Source organism: Danio aesculapii, chromosome 7 (assembly GCF_903798145.1).
Source record: "Danio aesculapii chromosome 7, fDanAes4.1, whole genome shotgun sequence".
NCBI lineage: Eukaryota > Metazoa > Chordata > Actinopteri > Cypriniformes > Danionidae > Danio > Danio aesculapii.
The window spans coordinates 29,320,304-29,341,395 of NC_079441.1; the positions used below are offsets into that span (position 1 = coordinate 29,320,304).

At 34.3% G+C, this 21,092-nt stretch overlaps 1 protein-coding gene across 4 annotated transcripts in view; it reads left to right on the forward strand.

The window, feature by feature from the left end:
• Nucleotides 1-21,092, forward strand: part of apba2b (amyloid beta (A4) precursor protein-binding, family A, member 2b) — a 140,860-nt gene that overhangs the window by 71,622 nt on the left and 48,146 nt on the right. For all 4 annotated transcript variants that reach the window (XM_056461570.1, XM_056461571.1, XM_056461572.1 and 1 more), the window contains exon 3: nucleotides 15,087-16,337. In XM_056461570.1, coding sequence (XP_056317545.1) covers nucleotides 15,129-16,337 — 1,209 coding nt within the window. In that variant the 5' untranslated portion in view covers nucleotides 15,087-15,128. The remainder of the gene's footprint in view (nucleotides 1-15,086; nucleotides 16,338-21,092) is intronic.

Sequence of the window (21,092 nt, forward strand, 5' to 3'; positions counted from 1 at the left end):
ATTTCTGAGTGCTACTTGATGCAAGCTGTTATAAAAAGTCAAGCAATAGAAAAAGACATCTCTTGAACAAAGAAATTGTTTTCCGATTTAAAAAAAAAGAATATAAATCAATGAGACAGATGATAAAAGAGCTGTTACAGTCTCCAGGCCTACATTTAGCTATTGTTGCAATCTTTTTTGCAGTGGTCAATATGTCAAATGAGAATTAATGCAGTGATTAAATTACTCAGCAAAAAAATTTTAAAACTCAGCACAATAAATGTATTCAGTGCTTCCAATTGAAAGTACCAAGAAAGAATATTTCAAGCATATACAGTAGAAATATCCCAACAGTAAACAGAATTTAACAGACTGCATTACTCTATGCACTCAGAAAATGCTGCTTGTTCAAACTACTTCAAAATGAGTTGGGGACAACGTAATTGTGTTATGTTCAATCCACTTAACCTTTTAACTGTCACACCAAGAAAATGATTTAAATTTAAACAATTGAAACAATTTTTAACAATTTAAAACCCCTAATGCATTTTCTTTCCAAAAAAAATCACTTAATTTCTAAAATATCATCCACTACCAAATGGTAGATATGTCGGTTAATGGTAAAACTACCGGAATTTATACATATACTATGAAAAACCAGGAAATATGAAGTGTAAGATCAATTTATTTAAAAATATATTCAAAATAAAACATTTTAAATACTAAATCATCTTTATTTTTTTTAAAAATGCCATAAAATATTTCAGATTCTCATTTAACATGTTTCTTTTTTTTCTTTACATTAAAACCAAAATAAAGGGCGACCATTTTTGTAAACCTACAATGCTGTGTAGTGCAAACCATTATTTAAAACCATTTCTTTAAATGAAAGAAACAGTCTAAATATGTTCAACCATTTGGTAGAGCAGACAGTTAAAGGGTTAATTTTTTGAAAAGTTAACTTAATCATTATGTGTTGAGACAACATGAAGGAATTGTGTGGAACATTTTTTACAGTGTGTACATACTGTATTCGGGGCCCTACTATTTATTATGTGTGAGGCAGTAAAACTAATATGCAGACAGTATTCATACAGTAGTATTGTATGCTACAACATTGTCTTTCCAAATCATCTATAAAAATCTTCTATTTTACGCAACAGAAGCGCACACTGGACACTCTGTTCCATACCACAGTATCGCTGTAGCTCTCTCCGGTTGCTTAAACTCCTTAGTCCATGAAATTCAATTCTGTCGCTCACACCACCAAGGACAAGAACAGATTTGTCTAATGTTTGTCTATTCTAGAGCCTTTGGACTTCAACCCAGAGTTCCCTCTGCTTCTATGATTGCAGTAATTAGGACCCCTGTCGACAGCAACCTTCTCATCCACACTGTCATTAGTAAAGAAAGCTGCCAAATCATATATTTGACCACTGCGCTGCATCTTTAGGTTTATTATAAATGCTTCAGATAACAAGCTAGACGTTCATTGTTAATGTGTCACCAGCTGAGTTTGTTCCATACAAAATGGGGGGAGAAATGTCAAATGACTTATTGGAAGTCTTATGGGATGTCTCTCTTGTTATACAATCATACGTGTCCAACTGCGAGACCTGATTTCCACATTGTCAGCGTATCTGCTGAATCCACACAATTATCCACCAGTCTGTGTAGGTCAAAGCATAAACCAGACGAACAGTCGCATTAGCTCAGTTAAAGCTGGGGATGTTTGGGAAATCTCCAGGAAATAATTAGCACAGTGTGTAGGCTTGTTTAACCCCCTCCTGTTTTGCAACCAAATGTATCTGGTCTTTAGTGCTGCTTATGGAAATGAAACAGCATTTTGCTAGCCGGCAAATCTGCTTTTTGGCTTTTTTTGCTTGGCACAAAACTTAATTGATTCTGTTTTGCATGCATCTGCTACCCGGGCTCATTGAAAAAAAAAAAAAAACCTGCTTTTACCATCATTTTTGGCAAAACTCTTCAAATGCACCTACAACATGAGACAATTTGAGGCCGTTTTCAGCTGAAATGAAGACTAGAAGCCGTATATACACCAACAGATGTTCACAAATCCTTTTCATGAATTATGGTTATGGGGAAATTATCACAGAAAGAAGACTCTGAGCTGTTCTGAGCAGTTCATTGCGCAATAATATGCTATCATCAGTGCTTCTATAATAACGCTTTATTATACTTTATATTATATTATTTTACTTTATAAGCATGCTTTCTAAACTTATATATTTAGATAAACTTATACATCTGCAGCACATATCTTTCTCCATTTGTATGTTTTTCAGTTTATTCTCTAAACTGCGATACAAAATTTATGAGAAAGTTAAAAAAAAGTGATAAAATCATGGTTGTATCAAAAAATAGCACTTATTTTTGGCTTTTAACACTATTGGTAATTGCTCATTTAGGTTTACTTTCTCTAGATGTAATTGCTCCAAGATCGAATATAATTTTTTGTAAATATCTGAGGCATCACTTTGTAATTTTTTAAATCCTGATTTGACTTGAGCTTAAATATGACCATGGTTGGTATTTACTTTATTGTTTAATGCATATGAAAATAAATGGTCTTCCACAGTGTTTTTTAGTGTGATAGTGTTCATATCGACATGTCATTTGTAGGAGCCAGAGAGAATTTTTTTTTCATTTAAATGAATCATGTAAGGTCATTTAATAACGTTTGCATTCCTTATATTATAGGTATTTATTGCATCATTTATTCCAGGTTGAAACAGCTCTGGTATATGGTGGAGTCCCATATATACACATTCAAGTAGCACAGAAAATAATGGAAATGTTTCAAAGGGACCCTGAAACAGTGGAGTCGGTTAAATAGGTTATGGTTATTTAGGCTAATAAAATACAAAAGACAAGATTATCTTGTAATCAGAGTGTTAAAATAAACAAAAAAACTCACCTTTCGATGATCACCTACAACTTTACTGAGCAAAAGTCAGCTGGATCCGTCACGTTTTTTGGTCCCCTTGAAACATTTTTGTTGTGTTCCATGCTAACTGTTGATGCAGGTCTTTTCTTCATTTGTTTGCGCTGTAAGAAAATGCAGCACGTTTATTATTTGTTTGTATTGTGAGGATTTGCAACATGTATGCTTCAAACCGATGTGGATCTTTTCCTAATTTGCTGGCGTTTTTTTTGTCATTGCATGTGTTTTCTTAATTGCAGCACGTTATATAGGAAAGAAGACAACACAGTTATTCACCACATGGATTGTATAATCTAAAAACATACTCATTACGAACATTTACACATCATACTCATTGCGAATGAAAGTTTTGCTATTGAGAGCAGCAGTCTTAGCTGTAGTTTCAAGGGTGCTTGAGCTGCATGCGTTCTCCCCTACAGAAAATATATGGCTTCAGTGGCTGTTAAATTGAAATCATGCATCATACTGATGTGATATAGTAGGTCACTAGCTTCCGGGAAACCAATAAATGAATGTGTCTTTGACAAAACACATCAAACAAGCACTCCTCTCTGACTGTTTCTGGATTATGTGATTTTTCTGTAGTTATTTAACATTTTTAATAGTTAACAAGTGTTTGTTTAGGACATGTGATGTAGTTTACTCGAAAAAATGGCTTTTGCTGCTTGTTTAAACTTATTTAAAATGAGTTGATACACAACTTAATTGTTTCATGTTCAATCAGCTTAAATTGATGTAAACAATTAAGTTAACTTAATTGATTTGTGTTGAGGCAACATGAAGTATTTGTGTGGAACCCAGAATTTTTATAGTGTTGTCTCTAGTGTGCTTTTGTATTTCTGATATGTTACCTTTGTGAAATGGTTCCTATAATAGAGTAATTTCTGTGAATTCTGGCCTCCTGACTATAAAATAAAATTTCATTATTGTGTCATCATATTTTTGTAATAGCTTTTGGGTACAGGAGAATTTCTGATGACAATGTTATTTATTAAAGTTATTTATTAAATATTTTAACTGAAGAGATTGGCTATGTTTCTGGAAAGATTCATTCAGCCCTTTAAGACCTATTATTATTAGTATTATTTGAAGAACTGCTCCTATTTGCCAGGGACAGTAGGACATATTGGAACAAAAATAGAAAAATTGATTACATACTAGTTTATTGCAGTATACTGTCAAAATGAAATATTCATGTTACACCCACACGACCTTCCAAAGCTGCATTCGGATGGCCAGTAATTGTTTTAATGCAAATTTACGTAAAATTTGGTCACTTCAGCTATAGGTTATTTGAGAGACTTTCCTGTTTTAGGGGACATTTAAGCCTTTTTAAATCGACTCCATGTGTTCGCACAGCACTGGTCATTTGTGCATGGACCTAAAAGGCATTTTAAAGTCATTTGTTGTGTCTGATGTAGTCTGGAATGTGAAGTTCTCTGCAGGAGTCCACAGCCGTGTAATGCCAATTTTCAATTAAAAACTTCTGTGACCAATTAACAAAGTGGTTCTGGGTAATTTGCAGGGTCCCCCCCCTCATGCTAAATATAATCTGCCATGTGTGTGTGTGTGTGTGTGTGTGTGTGTGTGTGTGTGTGTGTGTTATGGCGCAGGTTTAGCGTGCTTAATGTGTGCTGCACATCACTGGTCAACAATGCACACAGGTTTTGTGATATACTACAGAGATATTATAGGATTTCATTTTTATTTAGTTTTCCAAATCAAATTTACAGATATCTGACTTTATTTGCATGGCTGAATTTTTCATAATGCCTGCATTATGGTTGCAAAACGTGAACAATAATAACATGAAGCTCTCTGTATAAAGCTGGACATATATAAACACATTCAAATTTGTTTGCACGTAAACTTATTTGAAGCTATTATGCTAAATAGCAAATCTAAACTCCTTAATTTGTTGACATTGTCACAACAGGTAAACTATATAATTATTATTATATTTTATGCATATAAGGATGGCCACACAGGATTATAAATCAGGATTATAGGGCCTTTTAGGACCCACCAGTGATCCCAAATCACCTATTGATCAAGCTTCTCCAAAGAGATACAGCAGTCGATGAGATTGAGCAAGCTTCACCGAACAGATGTTGCACATTTTTTTGCGCTGCAAAAATGTCAGCATGTCAGAAATTTTTTTGTCAGCTGCATCTTCTCAGCCAGTATTTCACACATATTTGTCCTTATGCCTGTGGTCTCACATGGTTTTAAAATCAGTTAATTTGAAAATCGAAAACACTGTCATTTTAAGAAAACAATCTGACATTGACAATTACATATTTGCTCAGTTAATTATTTCCTAATTATCCCTTAACAAAAAAGATGCATTGTGGTAAACATTCAGTTAAAATTAGACATTTATATTTCACAAACAATTAATTGAGTCAGTCAATCTGTCAAGTGGAAAAGCTGTATTGTACAAATGTGTATGTACTGTACAGTACATACTTTATATACATTCATTCATTTCGGCTTAGTCCCTTTATTAATATGGGGTCGCCACAGCGGAATGAACCGCCAACTTATCGAGCATATGTTTTACGGAGTGGATGTTCTTCCAGCTGCAACCCATCACTGGGAAACACCCATACACTCTCATTCACACACATACACTACGGAACCGGAGCACCCGGAGGAAACCCACGCAAGCACGGCAAGAACATGCAAACTCCACATAGAAATGCCAACTGACCCAGCCGAGGCTTGAACCAGCAACCTTCTTGCTGTGAGGCAATCGTGCAACACACTACACCACCGTGACGCCCCCAAACACATATATGTATATAGTCAAGCCCAAAATTGTTTAACAATAAATTTTTTTATTATAATTTTGAGCAAGACTGTATATTACAAACTTATTAGCCTGTCTTTGAAATCTATATGCTGTTTAGTTCTGTTGTTTTTAAACACATTTTACACATAATAGTTTTAGTAATCAACTTCTGATAACTAATTTCATTTTCATGATAACAATACATAATATTATACTATTTATTTTGCCAGATAAGGACAATTTAAATACGTAAATACTGTATGTTAATTAAGCAATTTATTTGATGAATTGTCCGTTCTGTAGACAATTAAAAAATAATTTCTTAAGAATAATAATATTAACCTAAACAGTATTTCATTTTTAAAAGTATTTTTTACTCCAGCCAAACTAAAACTAAACGAAAGAAACAAATGTCTACTGAAGTGAACTAAAACTAAAGACTTTCTACAGAATAAAGATATTTTATATATTTTTTTATACAGCTGAAGTCAGAATTATTTGCCCCTCTTTGAATTTTTTTTTCTTTTCTAAATATTTCCCAAATGATGTTTAACAGAGCAAGGAAATTTTCACAGTATGTCTGATGATATTTTTTCTTCTGGAGAAAGTTTTATTTGTCTTATTTAGGCTAGAATAAAAGCATTTTTAAAAAGCATATTTTTATTCTTTAAAAAACATTTTAAAGTCAAAATTATTAGCCCCTTTATACAATTTTTTTCGATAGTCTACAGAACAAACCATCATTATACAATAACTTGCCTAATTACCCTAACCTGCCCAGTTAACCTAATTAACCTAGTTAAGTCTTTAAATGTCACTTTAAGCTGTATAGAAAAATATCTAGTCAAATATTATTTACTGTCATCATAGTAAAGATAAAATAAATCAGTTATTAGAAATGAGTTATTAAAACTATTATGTTTAGAAATGTGACAAAAATCTTCTCTCCGTTAAACAGAAATTGGGGAAAAAAATAAACAGAGGGGCTAATAATTCAGGGAGGCTAATTATTCTGACTGTATTCTGACTATTCTAACTGTATATTTTCTTGTTCTATTAAAATAATAATTTAAAATAATTGTACAAGTAATAATTTAAAACAAATAACTTTGAATTACAGTTTGATCTGCCTGATTCAGTTCATTTCATTAAATTGTGCTGCCTTCATGCCTTTATATTTTATTTTAAATATGTTGTGTTATATCCCGATTGTTCCGGGCAGACGAGATTGATTTCTCGTGCATCTCTCCTGACAGTCTGATCATTGACATGGTAATTTATTCAGCTTTAGTAAATGGAAACGATATGTATGCTATGTGTGTGTGAGTGATAAATACTGTTACCCACGTACCACACATTATTCCTGGGTGTGGCTTTTGAGGTAAAAGGTCAGCGGTGCCCTTGGGACGCTGTTGCCTTTAGTTATGGCTTTTAGTGTCTGTTGTGATTGATTGACAGAATATGGGGGATGGTTTAAAACATTATGGTTGAGTGCATACGTGTTGTGGACTCCACCTTTTTCCAAAGCATTTATAAACAATAAATGAACAGTTCTAAAAAAATGGATACAATTAGGTGTCATTATTCTCCTCACAGAACATCTATCGAAAAGTAAAAGTCATTAGAATGAACAAATTTCATTCAGCACAGTCTGTTTACAGCAATATTATGGATGGGTTTTGAATATTAGTGTACTGTTGGGAACACAAAGAAAAAAACTTTTTGGATTAACAAAATGCCTGTTGATGCTAATGTCAAGTTTAAATACCAAGTATAACATTTAGTTTATGATTGATAAAAATAAAACAAATGTACCTCATTTTTCACTATGTATTGATTATTTGTAGAACACTGAAAAAATGACACTTTGAAATAACTTTTAAAAAATGACTAATTTGTAACAGCTAAATGTTTTAGTTTTTCTAAAAGTATCATTTAACTTTGGTTCAAACTATAATATATAAATTAATCTAAATCAAAAATATTTATTGTGGTCAAGAAAAAAAAATCCATTCACACAAAGTAAAAATATTGTTTAATATAGAGACACTAAATATATATTTTTACTTTGGGACAAAAGTAGTATAAAATTATCTTTTTAAACCTTTCAAATTATCCAGATGGGGCATCACGGTGGCGTAGTGGGTAGCATGATTGCCTAACAGCAACAAGGTCGCTGGTTTGAGCCCTGGCTGGGTCAGTTGGCGTTTCTGTGTGGAGTTTGCATGTTCTCCACGTGTTGGCGTGGGTTTTAATAAAGGGACTCAGCTGAAAAGAAAATGAATGAATGAATAATCCAGATCAAAGTATAATCTTACTTTAGAAAAGAATTTTCTTGCAACCGAAAGAATTACTGTAATTTGTTGAATTTATAAATTACCCTCAAACTATAGTTTTGACTCTGTTGAAAATAATAAAAATATTGGTAACACTTTATTTTGATGGTCCATTTGAGAATTAGTAGACTGTCTGCTTAATATCTGTTGATAAGCTCCTTCAACAGACATTTAACTGACTATAAGAAACTTTGCAAGTACATGTCAACTTACACTAACCCTAAGAACCCCAACCTAACAGTCTACTTCTAATCTAACGAGAATTAGTTGACATGTAGATGCAATGTAACTTAAATTCAACAAACAGACCATCAAAATAAAGTGTGACAAAAATATTTATTGTGCTCAAGACAATAAGATACATTGACTCAAAGGTATTTGTTTTTATAGACAATGAATTAATTGAATTATTTTGGTTTGACTTAAAATCAAAATCCAAATAAATTTGTACTTTGGACCAAATTATAATAAATTCATGTGACATTAGGCTATGCTATTCCTATTTATTTTATTTTCAATATTGAGGTAAACTATATGCTGGTGCTTTCAGTGTGGCTGTAGATGCGGATCAAACTCACATTAGAAATACACACAGTAAAAACTGAATAGTGTATATTTATATCATGTAGTCATAACATGAATCTGCTGATTTAAATTAAAAATACTACTTTGAGAAAAACATGCTTTTAATTTTTCCTAGGGTGTTTGTTTTTTTGCTTTGTGTTTTTCACTTTAATTCAATATAACAATGTACTTTCAATAAAAGACACGGTAGTTTCACTTTTTCAACTTTCCCAGCAAACAATTATGTGTTTAATAGACGTCTAATAAACATCTAAACATAGACAGCTAAATAAAAACCCAGCAAGAATGTATTGTTTTTAAAAGATGTCTAATAGATGTCTAATAGACGTCTAAACATAGTCATCTTGGCTAAAACAAGGCTAAACTTGATCAGTGAATATCAAATAGACGTCTAGGAATAGCCCAAAACTAGATCAGTCATCAAATAGACAAATTAGACAGACTTTATATGTGTAGTCATTCATTTCTGTTCATTTGATGACTAGTTTTGTTTTGGTCTGTTTATACGTCTATTAGATTTTCTCTGACAGCCCAAATTTTGCCTTGTTTTAACTAAGACGACCATGTTTAGACGTCTATTAGACATCTATTAGACATCCTTTAAAAACAGAAAATTCTTGTTGGGTTATTATTTAAAGTGATTTGCTTATTTTTTAATAAACTTTCCCTAAACCAGACGCGCAACACATAATTTAAAACATAGTACGGAAATAAGTAGATATTCTCCTCTATACTGTAACAGGTGGAGGGAAATCTCCTCAAAGAGGTGTTGTTCTGAGAGGTGTAAAAGAATCAGTCAGACAGGATTTAACTATGACGATGATTTTAATAAGGGCTGGATATGCCATAGAGTGTGATGGCATGAAAACAAATCAGGGCTTCGTTAAAAGCTGTTGTATGTGTGTCGACAATAAAAGCTTCTATAAGCTCAGCCTGCTGTAAGATTGGAGGAGCACAAGCACGATGATAATTAGTTGTTGTAATGACTGGTGATGGAAGGCGTAATTAAAGCAGAATGAACAAAAACGAAAGAAGCAATAAAATCTCTCTGTGAACTGTTGTTGTAGGCATTTGATGGAGACAGTAGCATGGCATTGTGTGAGTGTGTGAGTGAGTGAGTGAGTGAATGAGTGAGTGAGAGAAAGAGAGAGAGATGTGTGTGTGAAACACAGCGAGAGAACAGTATATTTACACTGACACCGTTACATGTTTGGTTAGAGTTTCACATTGTGCGTCTGATTATGTCGCTTCTGTACAAGCGCCGTTGTCATGATTTATCTCTGAACACTGACATCTAATTGCTTTTTTATGTTGGTGAAATTTGTCTTGCCTACTCATACAAGCATCTCATAGAAAAACTCAAGCCATTCTTTCTGTCATGTTCCCAGCCTATTGAAAAGCAATTTAGGCATGTGAGATTTCTCCTAGCGTATTTTGAGGGTCCCAAGGTGTCAAGGTGTCTTAAAAATTGTGAAGAGACAACAAAGAGACGTGTATTTTTCAGCAAAAGGAATTACATTCAAATTGATATCATGCTCTTCTTGCTGCTCCGTATAGTGATACACTGTGGGTGTACTGAGTACTGATTGTGGTGGATTACAAGGACAGAAATTTGTATCATGACATGGGTGTGACCTACAGTACTTTTTCTTCATTAAGGTGGTTTATGAGGACATGCATGGTGTCCTCACAATTCACAACACTTAAAACTTAAATTGAGTGTTTTCATATTCAAAATTTGTTACAGGATTCCTGTGAGGGTTGGGTAGGGCCATAGAATAAGTGTTTTTTACTGTTTAAAATACATTACACCTATTATATGAAGAGTCTTCGTATACCCACAACATATGTGTGTGTGCCTGTGTATATATTTATACAACAGTTCTGTCTGGTTCTCGAATCTGATTAGCTAATAGCAGTGCAATATTCTGCAATATCAGAACTCCTACAGCCTCCTTACTCTTGTGTATTACTCTGCCCACATAGAGTGACAGCAGATCAATAGACTCACTACAGTTTGACAGATATTGCAGCTGTTGGACAACAAAATATACTTTTGAGGCTTTTTTAGGTGAGAATGTAGTTGTTTAGATTGCAACTATGCATTTTATTTAAAAGGATAGTGCTTATTTTAAATATTTATAAAATTGGAGATACAGTGGCATCCACAAGATGGTGACAGAGACCGCATAATAGCCCTTAGAGGAGTAAAAACTGCGCAATTTTAAACTACAGCTGATCAAATTATTATCAAACTGGTAAGTGACTTTCTCAGTCAATCTCTCTCTTTTGTATGTTGAAGTGCTGTATTTATACCATAGTAATTGTGGTGTGTTGACACCCTGAGTTACTTTTTTGTTGGCCATCTGTTTGTTTCTATAAGGCTCCTGTTTTAGTTACTGCAGACTAGTTCAGTAAACAGAAAGAAAGGAGAAATGCCCACATGTGTTTAGCGTTTTTGCTTATCGCAAACACAACAGTAATCTGGTTGGGATTGCGCTGGTTGGCTTTTTCAGGGTTAATTATTGTGATCTCCTGATTCTTGCAACAGAGGAATACATGGAAATGTTTCTAGACTGATGGCATTTCATGCCGTTCAGCCTTATAATCTTAAAATGTGAGCAAAATCACATGTTTTGTCATCACTTTAGATATTACGCTGCACTCTCAGAAAAAAAGGTACACGAAGGTACAGATAATGTGCCTTAAGGAACAGTTTTGTACCTTTGTAAAAGTTGTACCTTATATGGTACAGAAAATACTCTTGTGATACTGTTCTGTTCCTTTTACGTTACAATTGAAATGAAGGTACACAATTGTTCTCATAAAAAAGGTACATATGTGTTGGACAACTCCTTTATTACAATATCTATGAAAATAAATATTACTGGAAAGGCAAAGTGATTTTATGAATAATTTCCATATTAAAACATGAATCATTGTTTAAAAGCATGTAATACACTAATTTTAATTTTAATATTAAGTTCTATAATACAAAACAACTGGTAAAACAAAACTATAGGTATTGTAAACTATTTAAACATTGTGAACTGTTGTATAAACGCAATATCACACGAGTAGCAGTGCGTTATGGCTGTATATATTCACTGGTGGGGCACTAAGGCACCAACACACAACTCCCACCAGTGCCGATATACAGCCATATCGCTCTGCTACTCGTGTGATATTGCTCATGTATACAGTACATTATTTTGATATATATATATATATATATATATATATATATATATATATATATATATATATATATATATATATATATATAGCGTAAAAAAAAGTATAATGTTTACAATTCAAAACAAAAATTATTTTTATTTGTATTTGTTTCAGTTAACAGAATCTGAAAACAAATGCATTGTAATGGTCCAGCTATTCAAATGGCCAGTTACGCTAATGACTTAATTAGCCTGCGTTTGATGCTGTTAAAGTCAGTACTTAAAAAAGGTGTTCACATGTTCTCAGCTGGAGTGGTTCAATGTTGGTGCTGGTGTACACGTGGAATGAACATCAGTCAAACTGAATGACTGAAATTGATCAGGTGCTGAGAGGAGCTGAGAAGAGATTGCGCCTCTACTCAGAGATCAATACACCCCAACAGCGCCTGAATTTGTGGATGTGTTACAGCTCAACTGTTGAGTGTTACACATGAAGACCTGCGTGTGTTCTGTTTGCCTGCTGTACAAATCTGAAGGCTTCAGTGGAAACATAATATTCTCGCTATTTGGATCATAATGACACAGATGGTATAGCACAGCTCTTATGGCTAAGCTGTTCAGTGTTAAACTGTGATTAATCATACATATACTCTACTCTTAAAAGTATTATAAAAGTCTCTTGTACTTACCAAGGCTGCATTTACTTAATTAAAAATAAAGCACAACTGTGGGATTGCTGTAAAAGAGTATTAGATTTTCCAGACTCTCCACTTTAGCTGCATTTACTTTACACACACCAGACTGCACAATTTTATTCATGTCTACATTCTGAAGGGTTTTACAGAGTAATATCTTCAAACATACTTTAATGCCTGATTATGTGCAATCTTTAATTCTTCACGAATGTGAAGATGTAGGTTTTTTGTGGGTAGATAGTTCACAGTATATTTTAAATCATTATTTTCTGCAAAAACCTTTGACTATCAAAAAATGAAAGTTTTGTACTTGACTACCTAATTTTATGCAATTTAGTGCATATCTAGTTAAATAATACCCTTTTTGCGTTGGCGCCAGTGGTGTAGTGGTTAGTGCGTCGACACATGCACTCCGGTGCTCACGGCAACCCAAGTTCTATTCTGCCTTGCGGTCCTATGCCGATCCTTCCCCTCTCTCTGCTCCCCATGCTTTCCGTCAATACTCTCAACTGTCCTCTCAAATAAAGGTGAAAACCCCGAAAAAATTATTTACAAAAAAATCAACCTTTTTGCACATTAGAAAATGCAATTTTAACAGTGTAATACACAAAGTGTTTGCAATTCTTAATGTAATCAATCAATTTGCTAAGTATGTTGATAATCATTTGCTTTTTTTGCCTGTTCACCTACACTCAAAAAAGTCAAAAAGCCACTTGCTTGATTTGCAAAATACAAATATGTCTTATGGAAAAGAATGGAATAAGTTAAGTTCTGCTAAATGAATAATTCTAGTTGTATAAAAACTAAATGAAGAAATTATCAAATGAATTAGATGAGAACTTGTTGACTGAATGAGATTTAAGCTCTTGATATGAACGACTCTCTGGTGACTTTCTGTGCGCCTCCATCACAGTAGGTGGCGGTATGCACTTATAAGCTGGTTTGCATACCCAACAATGAAACCACATAAGAAGAAGTCACTGCATGCTTAGCTTGACAGACTGAACTTTTGGATTTGTGCAGTTGTGGAGTTCCACAAATACAGTTGAAGTCAGAATTATTAGCCACCCTTTGAAGTTTTTGTTCTTTTATAAATATTTGCTAAATGATGTTTAACAGAGCAAGGAAATTTTCACAGTAGGTCTGATAATATTTTTTTTTCTGGAGAAAGTTTTATTTGCTTTATTTCGGCTAGAACAAAAGCAGTTTTTAATTTTTTAAAAGCCATTTAAGGTCAAAATGATTAGCCCCTTTAAGCTATATATTTTTTTCGATAGTCTAGAGAAGAAACCATCGTTATACAATGACTTGCCTATTTACACTAACCTGCTTAGTTAACCTAATTAACCTAGTTAAGCTGTTTAGAAGTGTCTTGAAAAATATCTAGTAAAATATTATTTACTGTCATCATAGCAAAGAAAAAAGAAACCAGTTATTAGAAATGAGTTATTAAAACTATTATGTTTAGAAATGTGTTGAAGAAATATTCTCTCTGTTAAACAGAAGCTACTAGGGCATAAACATTGGTGCATGAACTTGAACAAGACTGATGTCGTGATTGAATGTTTGAAATCGGTAAAGGCGTCTGCAACTTTTGCAAAGCATCAAATCACCGTCATATTAGTGGTCAAAACATGTGCATGACTGCATAAATTATTATTCCTTTATAAACAAACAAACAAACATTAAACAGTTGAGTATTGTTTATGTCTATAATCTTAAGCTATAAGCTAGTTCGGTACCTTTAAATAGTACGCATTTGTATCTAAAAAATTCATATTAATAAATGTCCTCTTTGATCCCCTTCGGGAGAACCACCCCGTTTTTGTACTTTTATTTACTAAGTTTAATTTATATATATTTTTAAACTTATAATGATATAAACAAATATTATTAATTATTAAATAATAAATATTATTTATTATTAGAAATGTGTTTTTTTTAACTATTTTACTTTTTTCCCAAGTGTACAGGTATATAATCTATAGGTTACCACTGTAAGAAAATATCAGCATTTGGTACATATTTTCAGTATATCCTTTGCTTGAAATGAGCCAATCTAATTCTGTTCATATGAAATAAACCTGCTCCTGAGCAGGTTTAAGCTACCAGAACTGTTGCTATGACAACAACTCTCGGATGAGTTTTGAAGAGTGAAACAATCCTGGATCGTGTCAAATCGTCAATAACCAAATCCAGCTAATTGAATAATCCACATACGAAGAACTGGAAGTGCTTTACTGACATTGAGTATATATGAATAAATTAAATCAGATATACGCAACACATACGTTTTAATTCAATTAGCTGCAAAGAAGTTACACAGACCTGTTAAAACCATGTTGAATTTACACATTTATATTGTGTTCATATAACATATTTAAATTCACTATTGTTAACATCATGCTCTACCATGTAAATGTCTAGCAGTATGTGCATCTTCCTAAATATCAGTGTTTTCTTGTTGACCTTCTCTTACTAAACTGACTGTTTTTATAGACTATATATTGTGGAAAATGCTGTCGGACTTACTATCCATCTATCGTTGTTTGATAGGACTGAGGTTTCCAGTGATGATCATTCTGTGATTGCTTCTCAATGGCTCAGAGGAAGAGGCCAGGGATCAACAGCGGCATGGCCACAGAGCCTCATGCTCCAGCTCCACGCTCCTGTCCAGCCCCGTACCCTGACCCTGAGCACCCTGAGGAGGAGTACGAAGAGCACCATGACCCCGAAGTGACCCAACACTCCTACCACAACCAAGAAGAGGCAGATTTGACAGACAGCCGACCAACCACCCCCACCACCCCCGACCACGCCCACAGAGACTACCACAGTCATCCGGACAGTCTGGACGGAGACTCCAGCTCAGACTATGTCAATAATACATCAGATGAGGAAGAGGATGACTTCGACGAGGGGCTTCCAGAGGAGGATGAAGGTGTGACGTATTATATTCGCTATTGCCCCGAGGATGACAGCTACCTGGAGGGAATGGACTGCAATGATCCTGAATATGTACACCCTGATGGTCGCATGGAGCCACCTCCGGACACAGATGAGTGCCAGGAAGCGGTAGAAGAATGGGTGGAAGGAGAGGACGATGCACAGGGTGATGAAGATGATGATGAGGAGGATGAGGATGATGATGATGATGATGATGATGACGGAGAGGTACGTTGTGAAGTACTCGAGCAGGACTCTGATCAGCAGCTTTATGATGGAAGACCTGAACCTGTCCTTGATCACCATCACCATCAACACTATACGGATCCCCATCAGGAGCAGCTTCCCCCTCCCATTGAAGATCAGGAGGTGAAGGATGTTGAAGGCAGTGAAGGGTACTGTCCCGATCAGGAGGAAGAACCACAGGTGGGACAAGATAGAGAAGGATATGCAGGTGACTATTATGCAAAGGAGGACAATGGGAACTCTGTGCGAGCTTCGCCATACCGAGGACATAAAGGCACGGAGGGGGAGACGGGAGAGGAGGCAGAGGAGGATATTGATCAGATAGTGGCCGAGATTAAGATGAGCATGAGTATGGGCAGTCTCAGCAGCGGCACTGATCAGAGTCCAGAGGAACTGGCACCTGATCCAGCACCGAGCGGGTACCAGCCCGAGACACGCTCCAAACCTGAACCCGCTCCTGCCCCGTTCCCTCAGCCTCACCGTCATGATGGCAGACCCAAATCCCTGAATATCCCCCCTGCCAGGCACAATCCTGAGCTCCAGAGGAACTTTAAGGTACGACCTCATACGCCAGAGGACAGGCAGAGATGGACGCAAGACCAAGTGAGAGAGCAGGTGAGTGGGCATCTGTAGAATCTGGAGCTATATGCTTATTTAATGGAACAATGGAACAGTTTGGGAACTTTGATGGAACAATTTATGGGACACAATTTCCACTTTTTTTACAGTATGTTTAATTTATGTTTAGTAGTTACCTAAGAATTTACTGGCTATATAAGGTAACTACATGGGTTAAGGCTAAGTTAAGGAGTAAGGCCCAATACCAATTCTACCCCTTAGCCCTTCCCCTTACTTGGTGTCCCAATTCTCTTTAGCTTGAAGTAGTAGGGCTAAGGGGAAGGGCTAGATGCCCCCTCAATCTGAGGTTTTTTTTAAGACCACACTCGAAACCAAGGCGTAAGAAAATTTCCCAGAATAGACCAGCTACAAGGAGGTGGACAAATTAGTATTTTTTGTCATTATTACGAATTTTTACAACAAACAAGCATATGTTTAAATACATTCATAATGGCGTTTGTGTTTTACCATCATGCTCTTAAAAAAATGCTAAAATATAAACCGCTAAATTTCGCTATCTATAATCCCTAATAATAACTCCTGTGTAGTCGTCCTACAACATTCTGTTACTCGATGACACTGGAATCCCCTGTCAGAGAGGTCTAGTTGCTAGGAATGAGCTTTTTACAGTGTCTGTTATAATGCTAGTGTTGTTTTTTGTGTGTTTACATAGATGAATATGGCCACGGTGTAGATGCACAGTACATCTTATCACATTTCATCGTTATGATAACATAATATATGCCTTCAGTGATTTCTTGAAGATAAATACCAAAACAATTACACAACTGGAATAACTACAGCAGTCGCGATCGTCAATCTCATATGAAGCAAGAGATCGCGATGACATGTGATGACGTGTGCAGGTGCTGTAGTGCTGGTCCCATTTCTTAGAGGTAAATTTTTAACCTCTTCACACTGTTTCAAGGGCCAAGGGGTAGGGGTAGGGGTACAAAACTAGAACTGGGATTGGGCCTAAGTTTAGAGATAGTACCTACACTCTAAGAAAAGTTGGGTTACTTAAACCCAAATTGGGTAAAATATGGACTAACCCAGACATTGGGTTAAATGTGGTGTAATTTAATAAAAAAAAATTAACCCAGCATTTGGGTTAGTCCCTATTGCACCCAGAATTGGGTTAAAATAACTAAGTGTACACTCAAAAAAATATCTGTAAAGTCCTAATTTTCTGTATTTTGTGATTAAATGCTTTTTTCTATGCATTTATGCTTTTCAATTGCATTATGGGACCTTGATCTTTCTTCCAAGGACTTTATTTTGACCTTTTTAATTGTTTGAAATTATATATTGACTTAATTATTATATGTTATTATTATTATTCAATATAATGTTTCAAACTACAAAAATATTTTTTGTTAAATTTTACAGTTTTTTTGTTTGTTTGTTTGTTTTGCATAATTTTTAACAATAAAAGTCAGGAAATCATAGATCAATGTCCCGTAACACGATTGTGAATCACAAAAAATGAAACCTATTAATAAACTGATATTTTTACAGTGTAGATATTTTCCCATTTCTGTAATGACTATGAAAAGTTTATAGGGTTACATGTTATTTTACGGTGTCCTTGTTACATTGTAACCTGTTTTAACTATTGAATAAAAGCAATTAACTACATGTTCTTACTATGTGGTTAGGGATAGAATGCAGGTCAGGTTTAGAGTTAGCTGCATACTATACCTTGCAAAGTATGTATATGCCATCCTGGATTGTAGAATAAAGTGATGTTGCTTAGTAAAAAGCTGAATAAGTCAGCCTTGTAAATATGAAATAAAATCAATAAGATCATCTGAATGCTTATGACATTTTCAAACACTTTATGCAAAATTATTTTCTGTAGAAGAATATCAAATGACAATCTGCGATTTAAATACTTTACTTTGGAAATGTTTAAAGTTTGGTATGTAAAAAATAATTGACAAGAGGTCATTGAATAAATAGAGAATAATGCACGTCCATGTGGAACAAGGTCAATTATTAGACTTACACTATGTTTGCAACACATAAAGACATTGTTCTTTTTTCAAGATTCAGATGTTTAAAAAACGTTTCAGCTGTGTCATTTTTAATCTTATCCAATGCCTTCATGGCTAATTCCAAAGCACTATTTAAGAGCTAGTAACAGGAGCTTCAGCCACTAATGCAGGTATTAATGCAGTGATTATGAGAGTGAGAGAGATTAAGCATGTGTGAATGACATGTTTTTGTGCATCTTTTAACAGTGTTTGACAGTAGAGCCTCTAATAGTGAAACTAAGTTAAAGTTTAAGAAAAAAAGACTTGAGCCATTGACAGCAGACTAATACAGTTTTTAGAGAGAGAGAGTATTATTTTGTGTGCATGTGTCTGATTTGATGTTTGGCTGTTGTATTGTTTGTATGATGTAAATTAATTTGAAACAGCAGAAATCAAAGGAATCTGTAATGTGGTCTAGATCTGCCTGGAACTATTTTCTCTGCATTCATACAAAAATAATTGCACACCTTAGAATGTACATTACATAACCCAGTTAGAATCAAGCATTCAACAGCCCTGTAGATTTGTTTATTATAAATCCTGCACACTTGCACACTGCAATATTTTCAGCCCATGATCTTCATCAGCCAAACACCTTTTAATGTTAGCGCAAATATTGATGTTTCTGAGAAACCTTTTTTTATTATTTGATCAAAAAGGTACTATTAAATTAATAAAAACTGTGATTTCTACTTATGACACTTTGGTGACAACTGCTGTAAAAATAACACATCTGCATTGTAAAAACTTTGCCAATCTGTAAACAAAAGGGTTGTTCATGTTTAACATCAAGACATTCTGATTATCAATGTTAAAAACGGTTGTCCTTAGTATTTTTTGTGAAAGCAAAGATTAAAAATAGCAGCATTTATCTGAAATAGTAAACTTTTGTCACTTTTATTAACACATTATTGAATAACAAAATACACAGAAAATAATCAGACAAATGCAATAGTGCAAACACAACTTGGAAAAGAAACTTCCTTTTAAGTATTTAGGCAGTCAGGAATATTAATTTAATATTGGATGTTGTTTATTTTAATGCAATAATACATATTCCCAAAGGGCTCTCCGAAATATGCATATTCATTATTGCAGTTAAATATTAATGCGAATGTCAACAGCCCTCATTTATATGCAAGTGGCATTTGAGTAAGCAAGACTAGTGCTTATTTATACCCAAGACTGAGCCTAAAATCCTGACAGCTGAGCAGAGAGTAATGGTATACTATTTCATGCTATTAAGAGCTGATGCTGCTTTAAATGTGATATTTGGAGATTTTAGGAGACTTTAGAGAGTTTGGAATTTCCTTCTTGAATGTGGTAAAAATGTATTTGATATATACAGTTGAAGTCAGAATTATTAGCCCCCCTGAATTATTAGCCCGCCTGTTTATTTTTTCACCAATTTCTGTTTATGGAGAGAAGATTTTTTTCAGCACATTTCTAAACATAATACCTTTAATAACTCATTTCTATTAACTAATTCTACATTTTATCTTTGCTATGATGACAGTAAATAATATTTGACTACATATTTTTAAAGACACTTCTAGACAGCTTAAAGTGACATTTAAAGGCTTAACCAGGTTAATTAGGTTAACTAGGCAGGTTAGGGTAATTAGGCAAGTTATTGTATAATGATGGGTTATTCTGTAGACTATTGAAAAAATATATAGCTAAAATGGGCTAATAATTTTGACCTTAAAATGTTTTAAAAAAATTAAAAACTGCTTTTATTCTAGTCTAAATAAAACAAATAAGACTTTCTCCAGATGAAAAAATATTATCAGTCACACTGTGAAAACTTCCTTGCTCTGTTTAACATAATTTGGTAAATATTTAAAAAAGAAAAAAAAAGTCAAATAATTCTGACTTCAACTATATATATATGATTGTGGGTAAAGTACAGTTCCAAGGATAGTTTTAGAGAATAGGCTGTTAGTATTTGCTCATTTAAAGGGGATGGTATCTTAGTTTGAGCGGCAAGTTGAAAAAGATGAAAGAAAATAATCTAGCGGAAATAGGAGCTGTCGCATTGTAACCTAGACATGAAGGGGACCCTGATCAAAAGCATTTTTTTGAAATCCCCAAATATGAATTTCATTACTCATGATTTGTGCAGCCGTTTGTTAATGCTCAGGAATAAACAAATTTTCACCCAGCTAGAATACATTACCTTGAGAAGCTTTTTAGATTCCAAACCATTATGCTCGCTCAGGTACATTGTGTGGGTGTTTTTTATTCTCTCTCTCTCTCTCTCTCTCTCTCTCTCTCTCTCTCTCTCTCTCTCTCTCTCTCTCTCTCTCTCTCTCTCTCTCTCTCCCCCTCTCTTTTTCTTCTGTATAACCAACAACCGAAAAATGAAACCTGGCTCATTGCTAGAAACCTCTAAAGTCTAAAGTCACTAAGCAAGTAATTAGAAGACAAACAAACTGATATGCATCCATTATGCATAATAATAGATTTCCTGAAAAATGAGAGGAGGTGCTGACTTTCTAATGGAAGTTTAAACAATTCTAATTATGTCTGAAAAATTATGTTTTCCTTCAAAAATGCCTTACTTTGCGTTTTTCAGAAACAGAATAAGAAATTAAATCAGTCCAATGAGGAATTAGGTGAAGGGGTGAGATTTAGTCTGATTGCCTCAGTGGTCCAGTGAAGTTCTATTACCCTCCTGCTTCTTTATTGCCTCAGGGCAATGAGGAGATTACAT